Source organism: Sturnira hondurensis, unplaced genomic scaffold, assembly GCF_014824575.4.
Source record: "Sturnira hondurensis isolate 20B ecotype Veracruz unplaced genomic scaffold, ASM1482457v3 Scaffold0006413, whole genome shotgun sequence".
NCBI lineage: Eukaryota > Metazoa > Chordata > Mammalia > Chiroptera > Phyllostomidae > Sturnira > Sturnira hondurensis.
In genome coordinates this window covers 25,060,134-25,080,528 of record NW_028079044.1, presented here as the reverse complement: position 1 = coordinate 25,080,528, position 20,395 = coordinate 25,060,134, and the positions used below count along the sequence as shown (strand labels likewise).

The following is a 20,395-nucleotide window of genomic DNA, read 5'->3' as shown; positions in this document are numbered from 1 at the left end:
GGGACTCAAGAGCATACGCAGCTAGTACATTCATCCAACAAATCGCCTGCTCTGTAGTAGCCATGGCAACTACAAGTACACAAAGCCTTCTGACAAGATCATCACCATACTCCCATGAGGTATGTATTACTTTCAACCAAGACTCATAATGGGCCCGTTTAAAGAAGGCCCAAGCCATGGATAAAAGCCTGCCTGACTCCATGCTTAGCTCCCTGGACTCTGCAGCCTTTTCCAAAGACCAAACCATACTGGAAGCCAACTGCAAAACCACCTGGTCACCTAGAAGATAATGGAGAACCAACTTACAAAGGGGCCCAGGTTCCCCATCACAACATTCTGTGCTAGTTAACTGAAGAAGAAGAAGAGGGAAGGCGTTTTGGAGAAGGAAAGAGTTATAGCATTAAGCTTTTCAAGAAGTTTCCAATTATTTGTGCCCATAGCAAATATGTTTGTTTCACAACTCTTTTCTTTTTTTCTGTGCCCACTCTCTACCCACCCTCCCCCAGCAAAAGGCAATTGAAACAAGAAATATATGTATATATGAAAAAAACTGTAGTATTTCCCTCCTGGGTAAGCAGCGCGGCCTTCATGCATTTCCATATTTTTGAGTACACACTTCTGCACTTCCATGTTTCCGTGTCATACCAGGAACTCTGGGGCAATTACAGCATTGCATATAACATACTATATCCTAGAAGCAAAATTATCTAAGTAAATCCTGCTGGGAAATGAAAGGGCTCTCATTTTATAAGCTTGCAGAGCAGGCAACACAGTTCCTAAGCTACTGCCCTTTGCTAGCAACCCGACAACGTTCACCTCAGGAAAACAACGCAACAGTAAACCTTGTTTCAGTCGAGAAAGACGACACAACCTTATTTCTAAACATTTTAAAAAATAAATATTTCAAAAACATGCTACTATCTACGACACAGCAAAGTTTGGTCAAATGACCTAGACCAGGAACCTCAGCCAGAAATAAATGTCTCCACGGTCACCTTAGGAAAAACAGGCCTGACTTGGAAAAGCCTTGAAGCCTCCTATAATTTGGCCTATGCTTAGCTGAAGCCCCTCTCCCTAAAGCATCTGTTCTAGGAAATATATTTCTATCATCACTACGTGTTTAACTGAGTAACATTCTCTAAAGAGCAACATTTACAAGGTGAACATCAGCACACATGGCTGTAAAGGTGACCTGGGCACCCATGCAAGTCGCAGAACACAGATCATGTATGAAACAACTGGCAGACTTGCACCGACCATGTGCATCGCTGCACACTCTCTTTGTTTTGGTATTAAAACTGAATGAAAGCAATGAATAGGAACCTGAGATTTTGTTTTCACATGACATGAACAAAATCCCATCATATCCTTGCTGACTCCATGGATGTGTTTCCACCAGACAGACATGTAGGGGCTTTTTGTACAGAACTCACATGACAACCTCAGAAAAAGAAGCACAAAAAACTCACAGACAGTACTGGGCCACAAGCAGTAGAGTAGAGTACACAGTGAACAGAAAAGTTAGCATTCTCAGCGGTACTCATCCAGCAGAAATGTGGACGTTTTATGCCCAAGATGCAAACACCAGTGAGTGTCATTTCACTGAAAGGCGCAAAGGCATGGTGTCAGACACACCACCCTCTAAAAAGGATTCTAAATACTGTAACAGCAACCTGGGGCGCATATCCCATGCATCTCCCCCCTTTGGGCCTGGCCACACCCCTTACGCCATAACCCTAAAGTGCCCGGCCTGTGCCAGAGGCACTGGAGGCGGCTCAGCAATGCATTTGAGGACGACAAGTCCTCCCCGCTACTGTAGGGAATCATTTAAACTTAATTCGCTTGGGGAGCTCCTGCTCATGTTTGTCAGGCTTGCCATGAGGGATTTAACTTTATGGGCATAGTAGTCCCTTAAGTTGACTGAAGGGACCTCCTTCATTCCGTCTCCAAAGTCACAACTGCGCATAGCACTCTCAAGTTGCTTTTGGCGCCGATAGAAGTGGGAGAACTTATTGAAGATCAAGGTGATGGGCAGTACCACCACCAGGATACCTGCCAGGATGCAGGCAGAGGCAGTCAGCTTCCCTGCTGTGGTTCCTGGGACCACATCCCCATACCCCACAGTGGTCATGCTGACGGTGGCCCACCACCAGCAGGCGGGGATGGTGGCCAGGCCCTCGTTCTCCTCCTTTTCGATGGTGTAGGCCACAACCGAGAAGATGGAAATCCCCACGGAGAGGTAGAGCAGAAGCAGCCCTACTTCTTTATAGCTGTATTTTAGGGTGGCCCCGAGGGAGCGGAGGCCAGTGGAGTGTCTGGCCAGCTTTAAGATGCGGAAAATCCGCATCAGCCTCAGAACCTGGGCCACTCTGCCCAAGTTGGCCAAGGTAGGTGTGCTCTCCACCACCAGGTTCACCACCAGAGTGATATAAAAGGGGACGATGGACATGAGGTCAATAAGGTTTAGGGCATTCTTGAAAAACTTAAGGAAGTCAGGGGCCACAGCAAACCTGGCCACCAGCTCAAAAGTGAACCAGGCGATGCCGAAGTGTTCCACAATTTCGAACCTGGGGTCCTCGCCAGGGCTGCCCTGGCTGTCCGGGATTTGGAAGTCCGGCAGACTGTTGAGGCACATGGTGATGATGGACCCCAGCACCACCAGGATGGACAGGATGCTGAAGACCCGGCTCAGAACTGAGTAGCCGGGGTTGTCCAGTGCCAGCCACAGCTGCCTGCGGAAGTTGCCCAGGGGCTGCCCATCGAACTTGGAGGCATCGTTGTAGAAAGCCAGGATTTCGTCAAAGGAGGACGTGGTGCTCTCCTGGTCGCTCTGCTCGTCCCACTTCTCCTGCTCGGGCTCCACTTTGCGGCCATGGTAGCTGTAGCTGCAGCACGAGTCGATAAAGAACTCGTTGATGCCCCAGTACTCAATCTCCTGGCTGAAGGAGAAGACGCACAGCTCCGCCATGACGTGGAGCTTGCCTGTGTGGTAGAAATGCAGCACATAGGGGAAGAGCTCGGGGTTGCGGTCAAAGTAGAACTCCCGCTGGACATCGTCGTAGTCATCGCAGAGCTCCAGAATGGCCTCGCGCGAGTGGCAGAGCAGCAGGCGGCCCAGGCGAGTCTCGGGGAAGCGCAGCAGCGTGTGAGAGCGCAGCCGCCTCTTGAAGCCTCCCACGTTGATGCGGATATCTCCATCCTCGACGTTGGCCTCCGACACGTCCCACAGGCTCCGGCGGGTCATGCTGGACACGCCCAGCCGCCCGCGCCGCGCGGGGGCGCTACACCTGGAAGCGGAGGGAACCGCACGCGGTGAGCGTGGGGTGTTTAGGGTCCCAGAGCCCCTCTCTTTTTCCCTACCCATCTCTGGCAGGCCCAGTACTCTCCAGGCCTGTCTCTGGGGGGCTGAAGGGCACTGAGATAAGAGAAATGGTTCTGTGGGGTTTGGACCCCTCCCAAAGAAAGGCTTGGGGTTGGGGGGAGGTTTCCACTAGCGTAATCGTGCCTCCGCCCCCATCCGGGGGGTCTTGTCAGTAGCTTTATGCTTGCGACCCCGCAGCTCTGCGAGATGGGGACTGCGAACTGACCTTGCCCGTGGGCTGGTGGAGGAGACGCCCCCGCCCGCTCGCCGCAGACAGGCGGGACCAGAGCTGGGAGCTGGGATGAGCACGGGCGGGGATGGGCCGAGATGGGGGCACGCAGCTTCGGGAGGGAGGCGGGGAAATTCACAGCACGAGTCTGTAAACGCGAGCTGGGGTAAGGGGGCCGGGCTGGCATCCCCTGTACCCAGCTCCCACGACTGGGCCCCCTCGCCCCCCGCTCCGGGCCTTGCTGCTCACCAGGCGCGGTGCCACGGAGCCGCGTGCGCCGCGCCTTACCCAGCAGAGCTGCTGGGCTCGCCCTGAGCGTTCTTGAAGCGCTTACCTGGGAGCACTGGGGCCCGTGGCCAGGGCGGGCGGGAAACTTCCCCGACCTGCTGACGAGCATCGCTGCGGCCGCCGCTGCGGGCAGGCTGTACGGGTGCGCGCGGATGCGAGTGTGTGTGCGCCTGTGTATGCGCCCAGCGAGCGAGCGGGCGGGCGGGCGGAGTCCGCCGAGCGTCTCCTACTGTCTCCGGCCGGAGATGCCGCCGCCGCCGCCGCCCGCAGGAGGCTCACAGGTGGCTGCTGGCACCGACACTCGCAGGGCCACCTCTCACGATCTGCGCGCCCTTCAGCCCCCAAGAGAGACTAGAGTCCGCGCCGCGGGGGCCCGCAGGAGCGGGAGAGGGAGAGGGAGAGGGAGCGGAGCCCGCGCCCCTCGCAGTGGTGCTGAACGGACAGCTCCGCACGCCCAGTCCCGGGCGCGGCCGCCGCCCCGCACTCCGAAGATGTCGCCGGCCGCAGCTTCTCTGCTCTCCTCCGGCGCGTCACGGCCACCCCTTTGCGCCCCCGGCTCCTCTCAGGGCCGACACCTTTCCTATGCCCTCACTCATCTTCTGGTGACAGCTGTTATTTCCACCCTCCCTCCTCCCAGGACGCAGGCAGGGGACTGCCTACGGTGACCTTTCCCCACTTGGTCCCAGGCGGGAGCCCAGCTGGAAAATGAGGGGCGGCTTGCTGAGTCGGGGGAGTGGTGGGGGGTGGGGAGGGCAGGATTGCAGGAACTCTGGGTTTCCCCCTTAAGGGACCTGAAGAAAAGTTTTCTGAAACTGAGGGTCGGATGGGGCGTTAGGGAAAGGCAGCGTGACAGCAGAAGAGGGGGCAGGGAAGCTTGAGGTCAGCTCAGCTGAGCTTACCAGGGGCGAGAGCGCAGGCCTCTCCTGCGTGGGAAGGAGTCACGGAGTTCTGTTTGGGAGCTCTGTGTGGGCGCCGTATGTGCACAGGCCGGTGTGGTGTGTGGGCTTTCTAGGAGTGCAGCGAGCTGTGTGTGTGTGTGTGTGTGTGTGTGTGTGCGCGCTCGGTCTGAGGACAGGAGGACTTCTAGCGTCTGTGCATGCAGCGCTGATAAAAATGAGACCTCTGAAAAATGGGGAAATGTGTGCAGTGTGCGCACACATCAGGGGACTGTGAGCTGTGTGTACAGTGCACTGTATACAGAGTAGTATTCAGTGGGTGTGTGTGCTAACACATTGTGGGGTGTGAGTCCAGCGTAGATGTCCTCAGTACCTGCATCTCCATTCCCCAAAAGTCTGTGGCCCCAATCTAAGGTCCTGGCCTCCTAAGCTTGTTCTTTAAGGTGGGCTCAAGCTCAGAAGTGGACCCACAGTGTCTGGGGAGCCTCCTCCTCTTGGTTTCTCAGTCCTTTGCATGGTCCTTATTTGCAAAGACTAGAGCACCACGTGAGCTGGCAGGGAGCTGGCAGGACTTCCGGTCTCGGTCGGAAGTCCTGGGAAAACCCTTATGGTGTGGTTCTGGACTCACAGGGCAGCAGCCGCCAGAGCCACAGTGGAAAGCACACCCTCTGTTCAGCACTGCCATCCTAAGATGTTTTATGGAGCTCAAGTGCGGTGGCATTCTTTGGAGGGCCTAGAAAGGACCCTTGATTGGGCTTCATGTGGGGCTTCTTGAACCCAAGCCTGGCTTGGGAGGGAGACCTGTCCCTGTAACAGGCACCTGCCTCTGTGTATGTGTGTGGGACTGTGTGCAGGTGTCTTGCCTGCTGAGAAGACTCCACACCCACGTTCCTACAGGTCTCTGCAAGTGCAGGGGACTCCAGGGGACATAGGCACACATGGGAGGGGAAAATAGGGTGGTGACGACCATGTGTTGTTTCCCTTCTTTTCTGTCTGATGCTTTCAGAGAGGGGTGTGCGTGTGTGAGTGCATGTGTGAAAGAGAGAGAGAGAGGGAGAGAGAGAGACAGACAGAGAGAGGAGGGCTCATATTTGTTGTCTTTGTCTCCTGTCTCGATTTCTTCCGCAGTCTGTGTTCAGAGTATGCTCAGCTAACCTCCTGCCAGGGTCTGCTGAATCTGTCCCTTCATGTCTAGCTTTCCTCACACCCAGCCGAGCCAAGTGACAAACAAAAGTACCTGCCTTTTGTTTGTCTTTCCCAGGGTCTGGAGGCCCCCTAGTCTCCCTTATCCCCACGGGAGCTGCTGAGACTGTGCCAGCCTTTACTGATGATGACGATGAATGCGTGTGTAGCCACTGTGTTGCTGCCTCTTTCCTTCTTTTGCAGCCCCCCCACCACAGGGGTGGGGCTGGCTGTCAGGTCTCCCTGCTGCCAGTGCCTTCAGCAGGGAGGGCATCTTGGGCCCTGAGGCTCACTCTAGTCCTTCACCCAGCCTCTCACTGCCTGACCTCTGACCATCCAAAGTCCACAGCCCCTGTCTGCTCCATCACCATGTGCCTGTGCGGCTCCTGCTGCAGGGCCCCCATTCCCAGCCACTCCCATCCCTTGGCCTTGCTCCAGAATCTTCTCCGGCTTCAGCTCAGCACATACATCACCTTTTCCTGCTATGCTTAGGAAGTCCCTATCCCCCCGAAATCTTGGGTTTGATGATTTTGGCGTTGTCTTCCTTCCCCCGCGTCATTTAATCTGCCTGCTTCCTTATGTTTCTGTCTGGTTTTGTTCTTGCTCATTCCTTCTTTCCCTGTGGTTGAGGGAGGTTTCACCCCTGGAGAGAGCCCTCTCTGCCTTCTGTGTCTCTTTGTGTTTCTCACACTCACAGCCATCCCATCTGCACACCACCAGGCCCCTGGGCTCTCACCCTTCTAATAGGGGTCACTCTGCCCCCTCTCAGCTCTGCCCCCTCCTCCTGCCAGTGCCCCCCTACCTCCCTTCTTTCCCTCACCTTCCCTCACCCATTCCGTACCTGACAGAGCTGTGCCAACATGCCCCCAGCCACTCAGGGGCCCAGTGTGCTTACCCACCACTTGTCTGCTTTTCCTGGGTCAAGAACAAGGCCCCATGCCCACCTTTCCTTGAACAGGCTGGTGAACTTGGAAGCTACAAGGAGAAGCCCTAGTTCAGAGCTCATCAGTTATTTCTTGGAAGGGCTGAGACAGGACCTCTGTGGGTCTGACAGATGCCTTTGCAGAGGGCTAAGTGTATGTGACAGGCAGAGGCACTTGTTTATTTCTCAGTCACTGTGCTGAAGAGAAATGGAGCCACCTCTCTCTCTCCTTCTGTACTGGGGAAACTGGCTGTGTTTATGGTTTATTTAGAGGTCTGAGCCCTGATCTTAAAATATGGCTGCCTGCTCCAGGCACACATCAAGGCCTGCCCCTGGGCTGGCCTGCCAGGGGGAGAGGTAACTGGGGAAGGAGGACACAGAGACCCCAGGCAGTGGCCCACATTCTGGCCCCTGGAATCCTCTTATCTCTGCCTTCCTTGCCGACACTGATCTCTCTGTGGAGCCCACACATCTCAGAGATGGCTTTTCTCTCTGCCAGGCAAGGGGGCTGCACTGGCGGCCTGGCTGAGGGAGCCTGACCTACATTCCCCAGTGTAGGAGCTAAGCAGCCATTCTCTCCCTAGAGCGGGGGCATGGTGGTGCCCACTGTCCTGCTGGCTGGACTGTTGGCCTGTGTCCATCCTGCTCCCTACAAACCATCCTCCCGTCACAGCCAGAGTAGCTCTTCAACACACAAGCCAGTTTGTGTCATTCACCCCCGACCACCTTCCAAGGGTTTCTGTGGAACTGAGAAGGAAAACCCCTCCCCACTAGGGCTCCGGGGCCCTCCATATGCGCCCCTACCCACTTCTGCTCCAGCCGAGTGCCCCCCTGCCCCCTCCCAGGGTCCTCCGGAAGCGTCTCTCTCTGCTTGTCACGACAGGTTCACACTGCAGGCTTCTCTTTGTCACTCAGGTCTCTATTCACATGTCACCTCCTCAGAAAGCCCTGGCTGCCCAACAACTGGGTCCCTCTGTTAGTTCCCATCATTTCTCCCACAGCACTTGTATTAGTTATTGAATATGCAGTTCCATGATGAATGAATGAGGCTCCAACTCTTATCCTGCGTTATTCTGTGCCAGCCAGAGCCTTGGCCCGCCTCTTCAACCTCCCGGTAGGTGAAGGGGGGCGGGAAGCTGTGCCCCGGGGCTGTGGCTTGGAACCCCCAGTCTCTGGGGTGTTTCCTAGAGCAATTGATTAGCTTAATGGATCTCATCCCTGGCTGCACATTTGAGTCACTTGGGAAGCTTTTAAAATAGCCGGTGCCCCTGAATGCCTTGGGCCTTGCCCCAAACCAATTAAGTCAGAATCCCTGGTGCCGGGCTCTGGGAATCAGCATCTTCTTAAACCCCCTAAGGCAATAGTCAGTCACAGTTAAGAGTCTGAGCAGCCTTGTTTCTGGAGGAGTGGACACAGAGCTGTGTGCTTGAGTCAGCCCGGTGGTCAGCAGGGCTGGGCTGTGCCTTAGCCCAGGAACACCCACCCCGTCCAACTCTTGGGCAGTGCCTGCCAGGAGCCAGGAGACCATAAATGTCAGTGTCTTTGTCACGGCCTCCCCCTAGTCCCAAGCCCTGCAGCTCTCCCTGAGCCTGTGCCTCTCAGCATCACTTACCTTGGAGGCAATGTGTGATTAGGAATAGTCACAGTTTTTCCCCCTCCTTGGAATAGGACTCATTCCTGGGCCTGTATTATGCTGCCAGCAGGAATGGGGGTCAGAAACAATGCTGCCGGCAGGCCTGTCTGGGTGAGTCTACAATGAAAAGGAACGGAGACACTGTGTCGGGTGGGGACAGGCCAGAGAGGAGAGGGATGCAGGCAGGGGAGACCCTGAGCTAAGGAAGTGGGGTCTCAGCTTTAGGGAGGAGGCGTGGAGGAGGGGAAGAACACACTGGTAGGGGAGATGAGAGCAAAGTTGGGGAGTACTGGGTTTTCAGAAGTTTTGCTGCATTATGAATGCAGTCTCTTATTAAGTGTTATCACAAGAGACAACAGCAAATATTATGCAGCTTGTGCATTCTCTCTGGACACCAGACTGAACCTATCACCTGTGAGTCCTTGCTGAGGCCATTTGAACTTATTCCCAGGGCCACCCTCCTCCCCCACTGCAGCCCCCTACCCCTCGGTGCTCCTGCACGTTGGATGGCAAGAGAGAGAGGGTTGTTTCTGAAGGTATACTTCCTGAGTCCTTCAATTACAAGGGGGCCAGAAACCCGATGCATGCTGGTGCACACAGGGCCTGCTCCTGAGGGCCTGGGGCCCCTGAGGCCCCGCCTCTTGCACCTCTAGTTCCAAGGCCCCTTTCCTTGGGAGGCTTTCCCTAAAGCCCCCAGGGCGCTGCTCCATGGGACCCTTTGCCGAATTCCCAGAACACCCCCGGGTAACTAAGACAAACTTGATCACTTTAGACCGAAGGTCGCCCCAAGGGACATTAACAAGAGGACAGCATGAGCCCCACATGGGGGCCCTCTCAGTCTCACTCTCACCTGCTTCCAGTGCCTGGCTGCCTTTCCCCTCCATCCCAGGCCTCCTGAAAGGCCACAAAGAGGGATCTGAGCCCCAGAGACTCCGAGGCCCCTTCTCCATCTGCCGTCTCTCCTGTGTGACTGACGGCTGGACTGAGGCCCCCAGCCACTCCCCCTGGCTCTGCTCTACCGGCCTGGGGGAGGGAGGGGTACGACACCAGATCACAACAGTTTAGCATAAGGCCCTCGCCTGTGTTCGGGGAGTAGAGGTGTCTCTCCAACCATTCCCCACTGCAGGTGGCCAAGAAGATGAAGAGAGAGGGGGTGATGAAGCTGAGAGTGATGATGAGGAAGGTAGGAATAGAGAGCAGCCATTGGCTGAGTGAGGCACATGCCCTGGAACCAGGCTGCCGGGGCCCCTGTCTAGCCTTTCCAACCGGGCATCACTGGAGACAACACTGACCCTCTCCACGCCTCCTGGCCCTTTTCTGTAAAACCCATGACAGTCTGTAACTTGTGAGGTTATTGTGAGAATTAAATTGCAGGCCCAGCACCCAGCACGTCCTTCAAACACTAATCGTGGCTGGTACCAATGACTGAGTGCTGATGACGTGGTCGGCCCTGCACTAAGCTCTCTGCTTACCTCCTGCCCTCTCTTGGGCGCCGTTAGTAACCTCCTTTTACTGATGCCCAGCAAGTGGGGTGTTTAAGACTCAACCATGGCTCCCTGGTTCCAAACTCTGCCCCTCTTAACGATCTCAACTAGGTGCAGGACTAATTATTGTTAGCTAATTGTAAAATCCTCCAATCCCAGTGGCTTGACATAATAAAAGAACCATTTCTCTCCCATGTTCCAGTCTAACAGGGTGTTTCGGAGTGGCCTTCCACCTGGTGATTCCAGAAGCCAGGCTCCTTCCATCAAGAGCTCTACCAGCTTCTAAGGCCTTGAAATCCATGCTGTCCACGAGAGGTTTTTACGGCCACGTCTGGAAGTGGCAGGCTTCACTTCCGCCCACTTTTCTTTGGCCAACACACAACCCTATGGCCTGATATAACTGGGAGCAGTGAAGGAGGAAGAGACACTGGGACAACAGCAATCTGTCACTGAGGGTGAGCAGAAGCTGGTGGACACCTTGTATCCATTTCCCCCGAGGTGGAGAGGGAGCATAGGACAGCGCCCCTGCACCGCTTACCACGAGGTGGCTGAAGCTTCCCCAGCTGAAGGACATCGCTCTAGGATGCAGGCCCAGGGTGCCCTGGGTCTCTGGGACTTCCGAGCTGGCCCCCGAGGAACAGTCTCTCAGTCTCAGACAGGACTGTGTTTCCCTTTTGTTGGAACAAAATTTCCAGTCCTGAACTTATCTGCACCTCCCATCTGAAGAATGGTGTCAGACTCTCCAGCCAGAAATGAGACTCGGACGCTACAGAAGCTGGAAATGCACTCCCACACCCCCCTCCTTGCAGCTCTCCTTCTCCCAACCTAGCAGAAATCTCTCAGGGAAAGATTCCCTTTCGGACCTGGCCTGCTTCTTCTTCAGCATGCCCGACTACCCTCAGACACAGCCCCAGCTCTCCAAGCCTACCCCGGGTCAGAGGTGCTCACAGAGGCTGCCCCCAGGCCCTCCCTCTTCTGTGAAAGTGACACCCACCCACCCAATTACCCATCCATCTCCCATCGATCCATCCATCCACCCACTTCTCCATCCCACACCCTGGATGCCTCTCTGGGCTCCTGTTTCCATGGTTACTCCAGGGCCTGAGTCTGCTCTGGGTTTGCTGAGAGATTCTCCACTCTAGGCTGTTCCCACAACAGCCTGACTTCTGGACTCAAATCCCAGATTGCTTGTGGAGTCTCACCCTTCTTACAGCTCCCCTCCCAAATATCACACACTGCTTGTGCATTGGTCCATCAAGGTGAGGAGCTTCCTGGATTTAAACTTAATTTAAAAGCTCTCCAGTGTTGGAATGGAGAGGTGCTCCTGGAAGGAGAATGTCAGGGGAGCTGCCCCAGGGAACAGGTGGGAGTTCCCAGAGGTAGGTGGTGCCCCTGGGAGTAATAACAAAGGCCAACACTCATCAGTCATTTACTATCAGCCAGGCACAATTCTAAGGATTTTTATGACTATGAACTAAGTTAATCCTCACAATGACACTGTGGGGTACATATTACCATTATCTGAGAGGAAACAGGCACAGAAAGGTTGAGCAACATGTTCAAGGTTACAGAGGTAACTGGGGACGGAGCTGGAATTCAGAGGAAGTCAGGCAGTCTCTAGAGATTTGCTTTTACATGCTGTATTCACAGCCATTCCTTCCCACCTGGGGATCCTGGAAGTTTCGCTGATCCTTTTTTTTAAGACAGAGGGTAGGTTTCTGCACACCTCCGCAGCACTCAGCTCCTCCCTGGGGATGACAAGGCCCATATGTGAGAACCCTTTTCCTACTCTTGGCAGACACTTTCAGCTGCTCAGAAGCCCAGGTCGGTCACCACCGTTTTCAGGAGCTCCCTGACCCTACCCACCCTGAGCTGGTCTGCCTGTGGGATCTAGAGGTTTCCTCAGGTCACAGCCAAGCTGCAGCTTGTCCTCAGAGGCCTTTGGGGGTGGGGGTGGAGGTGGGGGGAAGAAGCAATCTCATCAGAGAAACCCAGCTGAGGGAAGACACAAGATGTTCCCCACAAGTGAAAGAAAACCAATTCACACTCTTCCTTGCAGCCAAAAAATTAAGCTAATTTTTCATTTCTTTGCTTATGTGTGACTCAACTAAATATAGGCATCTAGGAATGCAAACAATGACTAGATTTTCTTAATTTAGGGCAGTTTTAATTAAACCTTGCTAAAATGATGGAGGCTCTGGCTATTTTCATCATGGGAGGAAGCTGTGTGATTTGGGAAGAGGAGAGGCAGGGAACAGGACGCCTCCTCCCCTGCCACCTCCTGCCCCGCACTGGCCCCCCAGCCTGCCCCACCGGCTGTGTCCCCCAGGGAAAGGCGCAGTCCTCTTGGAGTTCTTGTTCCCTCTAACAAACTTGGAGCTGGAAGATCCAAATGACTTAGCAAAAAAAGTCGAAATTACAGGATTGTTTTTAAGAAAAAAGTTGGACTTACTGGAAGATCCTAGTATAAATATTAAGAAACCATAGCCCCAGAAGGGTGGCTCAGTTAGTTAGAGCATCATCCCACACACCAAAAACATCGTGGGCTTGACTCCTGGTCAGGGCACACACCCAGGTTGCAGGTTTGATCCCCAGCTTGGGCACTACGGGATGCAACTGGCGTTTCTCTCACACATCTCTCCCCTCCCCTCCTCCTTCCTCTCTTTCTAAAATCAACAAACATATACTGAGATGAGAATTAAATATTAGGAAACCATAATCAGAAGTTTCAAAAGTAGAGTCTTCTAGTACATACCCCTCACCCACGTCAGTTCTCCTGTCCTTGGGCACGTGGAAGGACCACATTTCACAACTTGTTCCAAGTTTGGAGGAACCATGTGACTTGTAGGGGCCTGTGAGCTGCGCCGGGACGTAAAGTGCCATATGTGGGTCAAGGCATTTAACTGCCAGTGTAAGACTCTGCAGTGTTCTCTGCCACTGCCATGGAAACACACTGAAATGCTGCTGCCACAGGAGCAAAACAGCCTGGATCGCTGAGCCACCTGGATCCCTGCGGAGCACAGCCGCCCGAGACTCCTGGACAGATTTCGTGTGGTTGAGAGATGCATTCTGGTTGGGTTTCATCGCTGAGGTTTGAGGGGAGTTGGTCGTTTCCTACAGCAGAGTCTCTCCTATCTTATTTAGTACAATAAATAACACTTCTCTAATGACTGTTGTACAAAAAGACCACATTGTTTTAATTATTTTATATTAGATTATTTTGGAATTTCAGAAATCATTTGTCCTGTTTGGTCTGGAATGGGGTGAAGTTTTCTTTTGCCAGAACTAAATAAGATTGTTGGAGAACATATTTAACTTGTTAGGTGAAGTGTATGTGTCATCAGGAAGGCTTTTAAATTTACCCAAATGCCCCTGAAAATAAAAGTGGTTGGAGTGGGAGGTGGATTGGTGTCTCAGAGAATTGTGGTTGTGGGCAGGTCCTGAATGGAAAATGCTGACTCTGGAAGGGTGCACCGATGGAGTGGTTGGGAAGAAGAAGGTGAGAAGATATCTGAAGAAGAATTTTAAGAAGTTTTCCTGTTGATGGGCTGCCCCACCAAGATGCCTCAGTTATGGTGATGCCAACTGGTGTAATAAATAAATGTATATGATTGAAGCTTACTTCTTATTCACATAAAGTCCAAAATATCTGTTCTAAATTGGTGGACAGTCCCTCTGCAAGTGGTGACTCAGGGACCTGGCTCCTTCTCATCTTCAACGCATCCTTCCAATGCTGCCCAGCACATCCATGCCCAGCCAGGAGAACGGGACAGGGTGCGCGTGGATGTGGGCATTTTCGTGGCCAATGCCTAGAGTGTTGCACATCACATCCACTAGTATTTCACTGGTCAGAACCCAGTCATATGACTACCTCTAATTGCAAGAAAGCCTGGGAAATGTTATTTAGCTGTGTAGCAAGGAGGAAGAGGAATCATGTTTGGGGAAGAACTAGCCAGTCACAGAAGGTCTCCATTCTTTCAAACTTGGATTTGAGCATTCTTTGAGAATGTAACCCCACGTAGATAAAGCCATAAGTGGACCCAACTTTGTACAGGTTATATTTTGAAGGCATGAGTGGGATTTTGCCTAAGGCACAATTTTTTACTTTTTAGATTAAATACTAATCCTAGGCCTCAGCCACAAATAGACCATCTGGGATTGCCAACTTGTTGGAATTATAGTATAAACAAGTGCAGGTGAATCGGGTACAAGTACTATAGTACAGGAAGGCAGAGAAATAGTGGAAAGTACTCTGACATTAACATTATACTCTTGGAGAGGAACAGGTTGTACTATGGAAATTAAATGAATGCAGGGCCCTGTGAATTGGTTAAATGGAGGATGCCTGCAAGAACTCTCCATCAAGATTGCAAATGGACATTAGCACTTAATCTAGCCCTCAAAGACACCCATCTCTGTTTCAAGACACAAGAGACTTCTGTGCAAAGAGTGAGGAAGCACACTTGGACTAGTTCACAGTTGTCACCTTGCTCTGGTGGGGACCCGCTCTCCTGGAGCACAACTCTGCTACTGTGAGGCTTGCAGTGCAGTCGGCTTTGAACTGTTTATGCAAGCTGATTACTTATAGAAACACAGGAAATCCACAGGAAGTTCCATGCAAGGAACCAGGAAAAGGGACTCTGAGTTGTGTAAGTGGTTCTCGGAAGGTTTCAGGGATGGTAAGCGCTGAAGGCAGAAAATGCATTTTTAGATAACTTGCGAACAGCAGAGATTATTTGCAACTCTCAAGCCACCAGGCATTGGGTTTAGTGGCCGAGCACTTCCCTGCCCCAATGGGATAGAGGGTGGAGTGGAGGGAAGCTTGGATTTATGTCCTGAGTTCATCGTTAGGAGCCCACCACCAACACAAATGTTTCCCTCCACTGCGGCAGGAGGAGCTGCTATAGCAAGGCAGCCCTGAGGGAGCCAGAGAAGCTGACTTGGATAATGAGAATCACTTGGATCAATCCTTGTGGGAGAAAGATCAGCAACTTTTAAGAAAGAGTGGCTGAGCAATTTGAGCTCTGAGCTTAAACTTGGAGGGACTTCCTGAATTCCCTCTGTTGGTGTGGATAATTGAGCCTGAGGAATAAACGTGGGTAAGATGGCAGCTACTGGGAGCAAGGTGAAATCACGGAATTCAGAGTGGGGCAGTCAGGGTGGTGCGGGGACCAGGGCGGCTCAATTTGAGAAGCAAGATGGATCGGACAGCAGCTTCCTTAGTCTCAGGCAGGAGACACCCCAGATTCAACCCAGGTCTTTGGTCAAACACAGTGCCACTGACTTTGCTCCCAGATGGGGGACAATTGGTTACGTAAAAGGCACTTCTCAGATCCCAGCATGAAGGAGATGGTGTCACCCTCAGGCTGCCCTGAATGTTGGAGTAAGTGACATATGTGTTTTATTTGTGTCGAGAAACAATATTTGAGCTTGTTACTGAGAGGAAATGTGGTTGATAGAGACCGCCCAGGGGCAGGCTGGGTGGGTGGGCTCAGATATCAGTAAGGCAATAAGTGAGGGGGGATAGGCTGGAGAGGAGGCATGCCCACCACCTTAAACCCCCAGGTCTCCAAACTGCATAGGAGAAGAAAGGAGAATCTGGGTTGAATGAGGGCACGTGTTGCCCACAGGTCACTATTATACTGCGACCACGACTGTGTACTCCTGAAATGGAGTTATGCAATTTGTATGTTAGTTCTGGAAAAGTTATAATGAGATGAAGGATTCTGTTGCACTGAATTCAAAGGTTGTGGAATATAGGTTGGTGTCTTCTTATGGGACAAGTGGTTAAAACAACACAAAATCCTTCTGCCACCTGTTACCCAGAAACCCATCCTCAAATCTCCATTGTCCTCCAAGGATTTCAAAGTTGAGCATGTACCTCTTGTGACTGTGAAAGAGCTGGAAGTGCCATGAGGACGCTCGGATTTATGTGGGTCCCACTTAAGAGGCACGTTAAAATGGGCATGGCCATTTGAAGAGAAGCCTCGCCTAAATATTAAAACCAACCAGCCAAACTTTGGGGAGATGGTAGTGAATACTTGGTTAGTCCGCAATTCATCCTGGTAATGAAATGTCATTATGAAGACTATGCCGCTGAAATTCTGCTCCGAGCCTTAGGACCTTGACATGTAGCAAAGTTTCTATGGATCGGAGTGTCAATTATGAAGTGGAAAGAAGCACTTAGACTTTGCTTCCCAACTTCCTCCTTCCGTGTAGAAGTTGTGCCATTTGTGATCTGTTTTGTTTCAGTAGATGTACGTTTGTGTGTACACGCGGAGAAGGTAAAGGAGTAAAAGGGGTGGTAGAAAAGAATACGAGTGGAGTCAGATAGAGACAAATTTAATACTGCTAATTAAATTATAGATCGTCGAGAAGGAGAGAAATGGAAGTGGCATGGGTGCTCCCATCAACCATGTCTCTCAGTGAGTGACAACGATTGTTCATTTATTTATTCATCCACATATCCACCTATTCATACATGCATACCTAATTCTCCTCACAAGAGCATTTGAGGCAGCCAAAATACGTTCTATTCCAGTTCTCTTTCCTTCATTTATTCATGTGTCCAACGAGTATTCATTGAGGCTCACGTGCTTGTGAAAATGTAACTTTGAGGAAGACACGACTGCAGGGCCTTAGTCCACACTGAAGGTAAGGTTCACGTGTGAGGGATGCCTGGGGATCCCCGATTCAAAAGGTAATTGTCATCTCTCTATCCCCTCATTTCCAGGCGCGGACGTGAGGGTACAGCACTCACATGTTTCCAAGTGTGTCTTCCGGGGGAGGGAGGCCGATCCCTCCGCGCCTCAGCACCTCCCTGGCCTGCGGACTCTCCCCACCTTGACTCATACAGTTGAGTCAGCGGTCGCCTTCTAAGATCCTCCAAACCCATTTTAGCTGGCTGGTTTTTAATGCAATAACCACCAAGATATTCTACTATCTCTAGATCAATGGTTTTTATTTTTTCCCCTTTTCTACCAGTCCAAATTAGAAATAATGTGGAAAAATTTAGGAAACACAAGTTCCGAGAAAATAAAACTGATTCAACTGTCTTATATCCTAAACAAAATCTGACTCGGGTCAGTTCTTTCCTCCTGGCCATGTGGCATTCTTGGGGCAAGGAGGGGACCAGCGAGGGTTTTTTGAGAGACACAGGCTTTCACTCCATCACCCGGCCTGGCCTCAAAGGCATTTGGCAGAAACGGCATAGATTGTCCGGAGCTTGGAGACAGCTGTGAATGAGTCAGAAGGGACTTAAGGCCAGTACAAGGCCTCAGAACCATGCTGACCATATTTTTCAAGTCTTAAAATCGAAACACATGGTTTAACACATGAATTACAATAGAACAAAAAAAATGTGGAATTAGAAAATTCACATTGCAGAATGTTGTAGCTGAGTCCAAAATGGGATTTGGAGGGATGGTATAAGTCGAACTGATGGTCCATCTGTCAACCCCCATGCACCTGTTTACATGGAGGGACACACACAGGGCCCTCGCTGGCTGGGGAATGGGGGGCGAGTTGCAGCAGTGTTGCCTTGAGAAGGAAGAGAGGCGGAGACTGCCGGATGGAGGGGATGGCAGAGGGTCGGCTCTAACCAGCTCCCCATTGGACAGACAGCTTATAGGAAACACCAATGGGGGTGTCTTCTTGAGGAAGTCAAGGGCACCTTGGGTTCAAGCAGGGCCACTTTAGGGCTCGCATTCAACATGTGAGAGATGCCGTTCTCCTCACTCTGTGTGCAACTCAGTGCTGTTCTTGCATCTCATAGATTGGTACCTTCAGATGCCCCAAGAGATAGCTCTTCCTCTTCATCCAACGTAGTCAGCATTCTCCAGCAGGCACCACCAGCTGTGATGACCACAAAGCTTCCGCTGAGCGGCTGGGAGAATGGGGCGTAGTAGTCAGCTGAGGGGTGAGAGGTCCTGAGTGAGAAAGCAGGGGCAGTGGAGGAACCCTAGGTCGCAGATGTTTATGAGGCTTCCAGAAGGCAAGCTGCATTACAGAAGCGCGAGAAGACCACAGAGCGAGAGGGGACATTTTCTTCCAAATGCAAATTGCACCATATGGTGGGAGGCACAGTTGGATCCCAGGATAAACAATAAGAATTCAGGATCTACCCAGAAAAACCGCCAGAGCAGTATTGGATGAACTTGATGGAAGGCGCCATTTGATTAGATCCCTAAACTCTGGTTGTGCGTGCTTTCCAACCCAGCCTATTGTCCCAGCCGACTGGGAGCCCACGGTTGACTCGATAAAGCAGCGGGAGCGCTGCCAGCCCACCCGCCGCCCGCCCGCCCGCCGCCGCTGGCTTTGGCTTGTTTTGTGATCCAGCGTTTTAAGGAGGTTGTGACAGGGAGACCCATTTAGAATACAGATGATTGCTTAGACTCTCTTAAAGGCTCTAAGAATATGTTTTAATCATTGAACCCTTCCTAAGCCCAGCGGAGTTATTCATGAATACATTGTGGTGCCTTTGAGTCAACAGGAATTGGACAGACACTGAATTAATGGACCTTCCCCTTCCTCTGGCCCCCCTCACAGCCGTGGCCGTGTGCAGTTCCACTGGCTTTGTGAGATGCAGATGGAGTCGAATGTTCCCCAAACGGATTCGTTCTACATCACTGAATTTCAGCTATTTGCATTTTTATGCCAGAATCAGATTTCGTTTATTATTGTTGTTGTGGAAAATAATTATAATCCTTTAATTGTCATGGCACTCGACAGTTTTTTTTTAAATTACAAATCGTATTTAATTCCATCCTCCCTTGGTCATGGAGGACTGAGCAGAGGCGTGTCTCCAAGTGCAAACTGCCCCTGGTTCCCAGGTGGTGGGATGAGGATCTGAGAGGTGAGGCGACTTGCCTCTGGCTGTGCGGGTACAAGCTGTGGAAGCAGGAGCAGAAGCCAGGACAGGTGGGGTGGTTCTGCCAGGCCCCAGGTCCCATCCTCAACAAGGCCTGTCTTCAATGTCTGTCTGGTGGATTTGATCATCGCTCCCTCGCAGGCTGGGAGTGTGAGGCAGATGCAGGGGCCAGCGCAGGTGTGTGCTTCACTGTTCCCCCCTCCTCCCGTCTCCAAGTGCTTGCAGGTGCCGTTCAGAGGCCCAGAGACCTGCCAGGACTGGGATGTGAGAGCCTACAGCCGGGAGGCTAAGGGGCCAGCGGTCATACTGCTGGACAAAACCTACACACACACACGTAACACATACACATATGCATAGTAGAAGAGCTCCTCTCTGAATTTCAAGTCTACAGCAGGTTAAGGGGAGGGCAGCCTTCCTCATCTGCCACTGTTCTAGTCTCTAAAATCAGCTCCATAAACAGCACCCCCCACATACACACTGCACATACATTCATGGCAACCCACTCTTCAGACCTCAACTCTCACTGTCCGTTGGGCCTTACACCCGCCTTCTGATTGATGCCTCTGGCCTCCCTCAGTCCAGAAGCTTCTGCTGGGGGTGTCCTTACTCCCTTCCTGTCTGCTGGTCCTTTTGCCCAAAAGTTTAGTGAAAGATGTAACAGTAGCCTAAGATGGTCTGTTTGGGCCTCACACCTCCTTAGGACTTAGGGAGCAGCTGGGGCTCACAAGACATTAACACTTTCACCTCCTCTTCCATGCTGGACTCCAGGGCTGGAACCCACCTTAGCTGTCACCTAGTCCAGACCTCTCCTTTCACAGATGGGGAGTTCCAGGCTTAACTCTGGGCTTCAGCTACCTAGGATAGATGTTTTCGTTCACTGGTGACAGGGTAACTGGATAAGCCATGTCTTATTTGCCCATCAGACTCCTCAGGGAAAAATCAAAGGCCCCCACCTGGTTCCAGTGAGGACCCTCATTCTCGATCAAGTCACAGAAGACTCAGCAGGAGCCGTTTTAACAAATAGCCTGGAGGGAGCCGTCCAGAGACCCCAGTCTGTGGCTCAGGGACACCAGGTCCGGCTTCTGTGTGATTGTCTCAGTCTTTTCCTCAGTCTTCTCCACAGTCTCACATTGGCCGCTGCACCTCCAGGAGTACTTTTGTGTATCAGCCAAGAAGAAGAAGGCAAGAGGGAGGGGCATTGCTAGCAAACTTCTTTCTTCTTCTTGGTCTACACTGTGACTGCTGAAGGTCCCCTCTGGCTGCAGAAGCCAGCTCTGCCTGTGCCTGGGGCAGCCAGAGGGACCTATGACCACCCCTTCCCCTCCCCCACCCCTCTCCCCGGGGCAGCCCTTACCCAAATAATGACTGATGTTTTGGGGGATCAATATCCCAGTTACCTGGCCCCTGGGGCTGGGGGAGGTGGATGGGTAATTCCAGGTCATCTCTACACTCTCCCCCAGAGTCCCCAGTTTTCAATTTTGCCCACTGGCTTGATAATGCATCCTTGTGGACTTACTGTCCTTCCTGCCCA

The 20,395-nt window shown here is 52.2% G+C and overlaps 1 protein-coding gene across 1 annotated transcript; it reads right to left on the bottom strand.

Moving 5' to 3' along the window:
• Positions 1 to 544: 544 nt before the first annotated feature.
• On the bottom strand, positions 545 to 3,301 carry KCNS2 (potassium voltage-gated channel modifier subfamily S member 2). The gene has a single exon (XM_037049012.1). The coding sequence runs from the start codon at positions 3,242 to 3,244 to the stop codon at positions 1,811 to 1,813; it is 1,434 nt and encodes a 477-aa protein (XP_036904907.1). The 5' UTR covers positions 3,245 to 3,301; the 3' UTR covers positions 545 to 1,810.
• Between the last annotated feature and the right edge of the window lie 17,094 nt (positions 3,302 to 20,395).

Bases quoted from the DNA above. Each gene is read 5' to 3' on its own strand.
- KCNS2 (XM_037049012.1), bottom strand. From the start codon at position 3,244: ATGACCCGCCGGAGCCTGTGGGACGTGTCGGAGGCCAACGTCGAGGAT.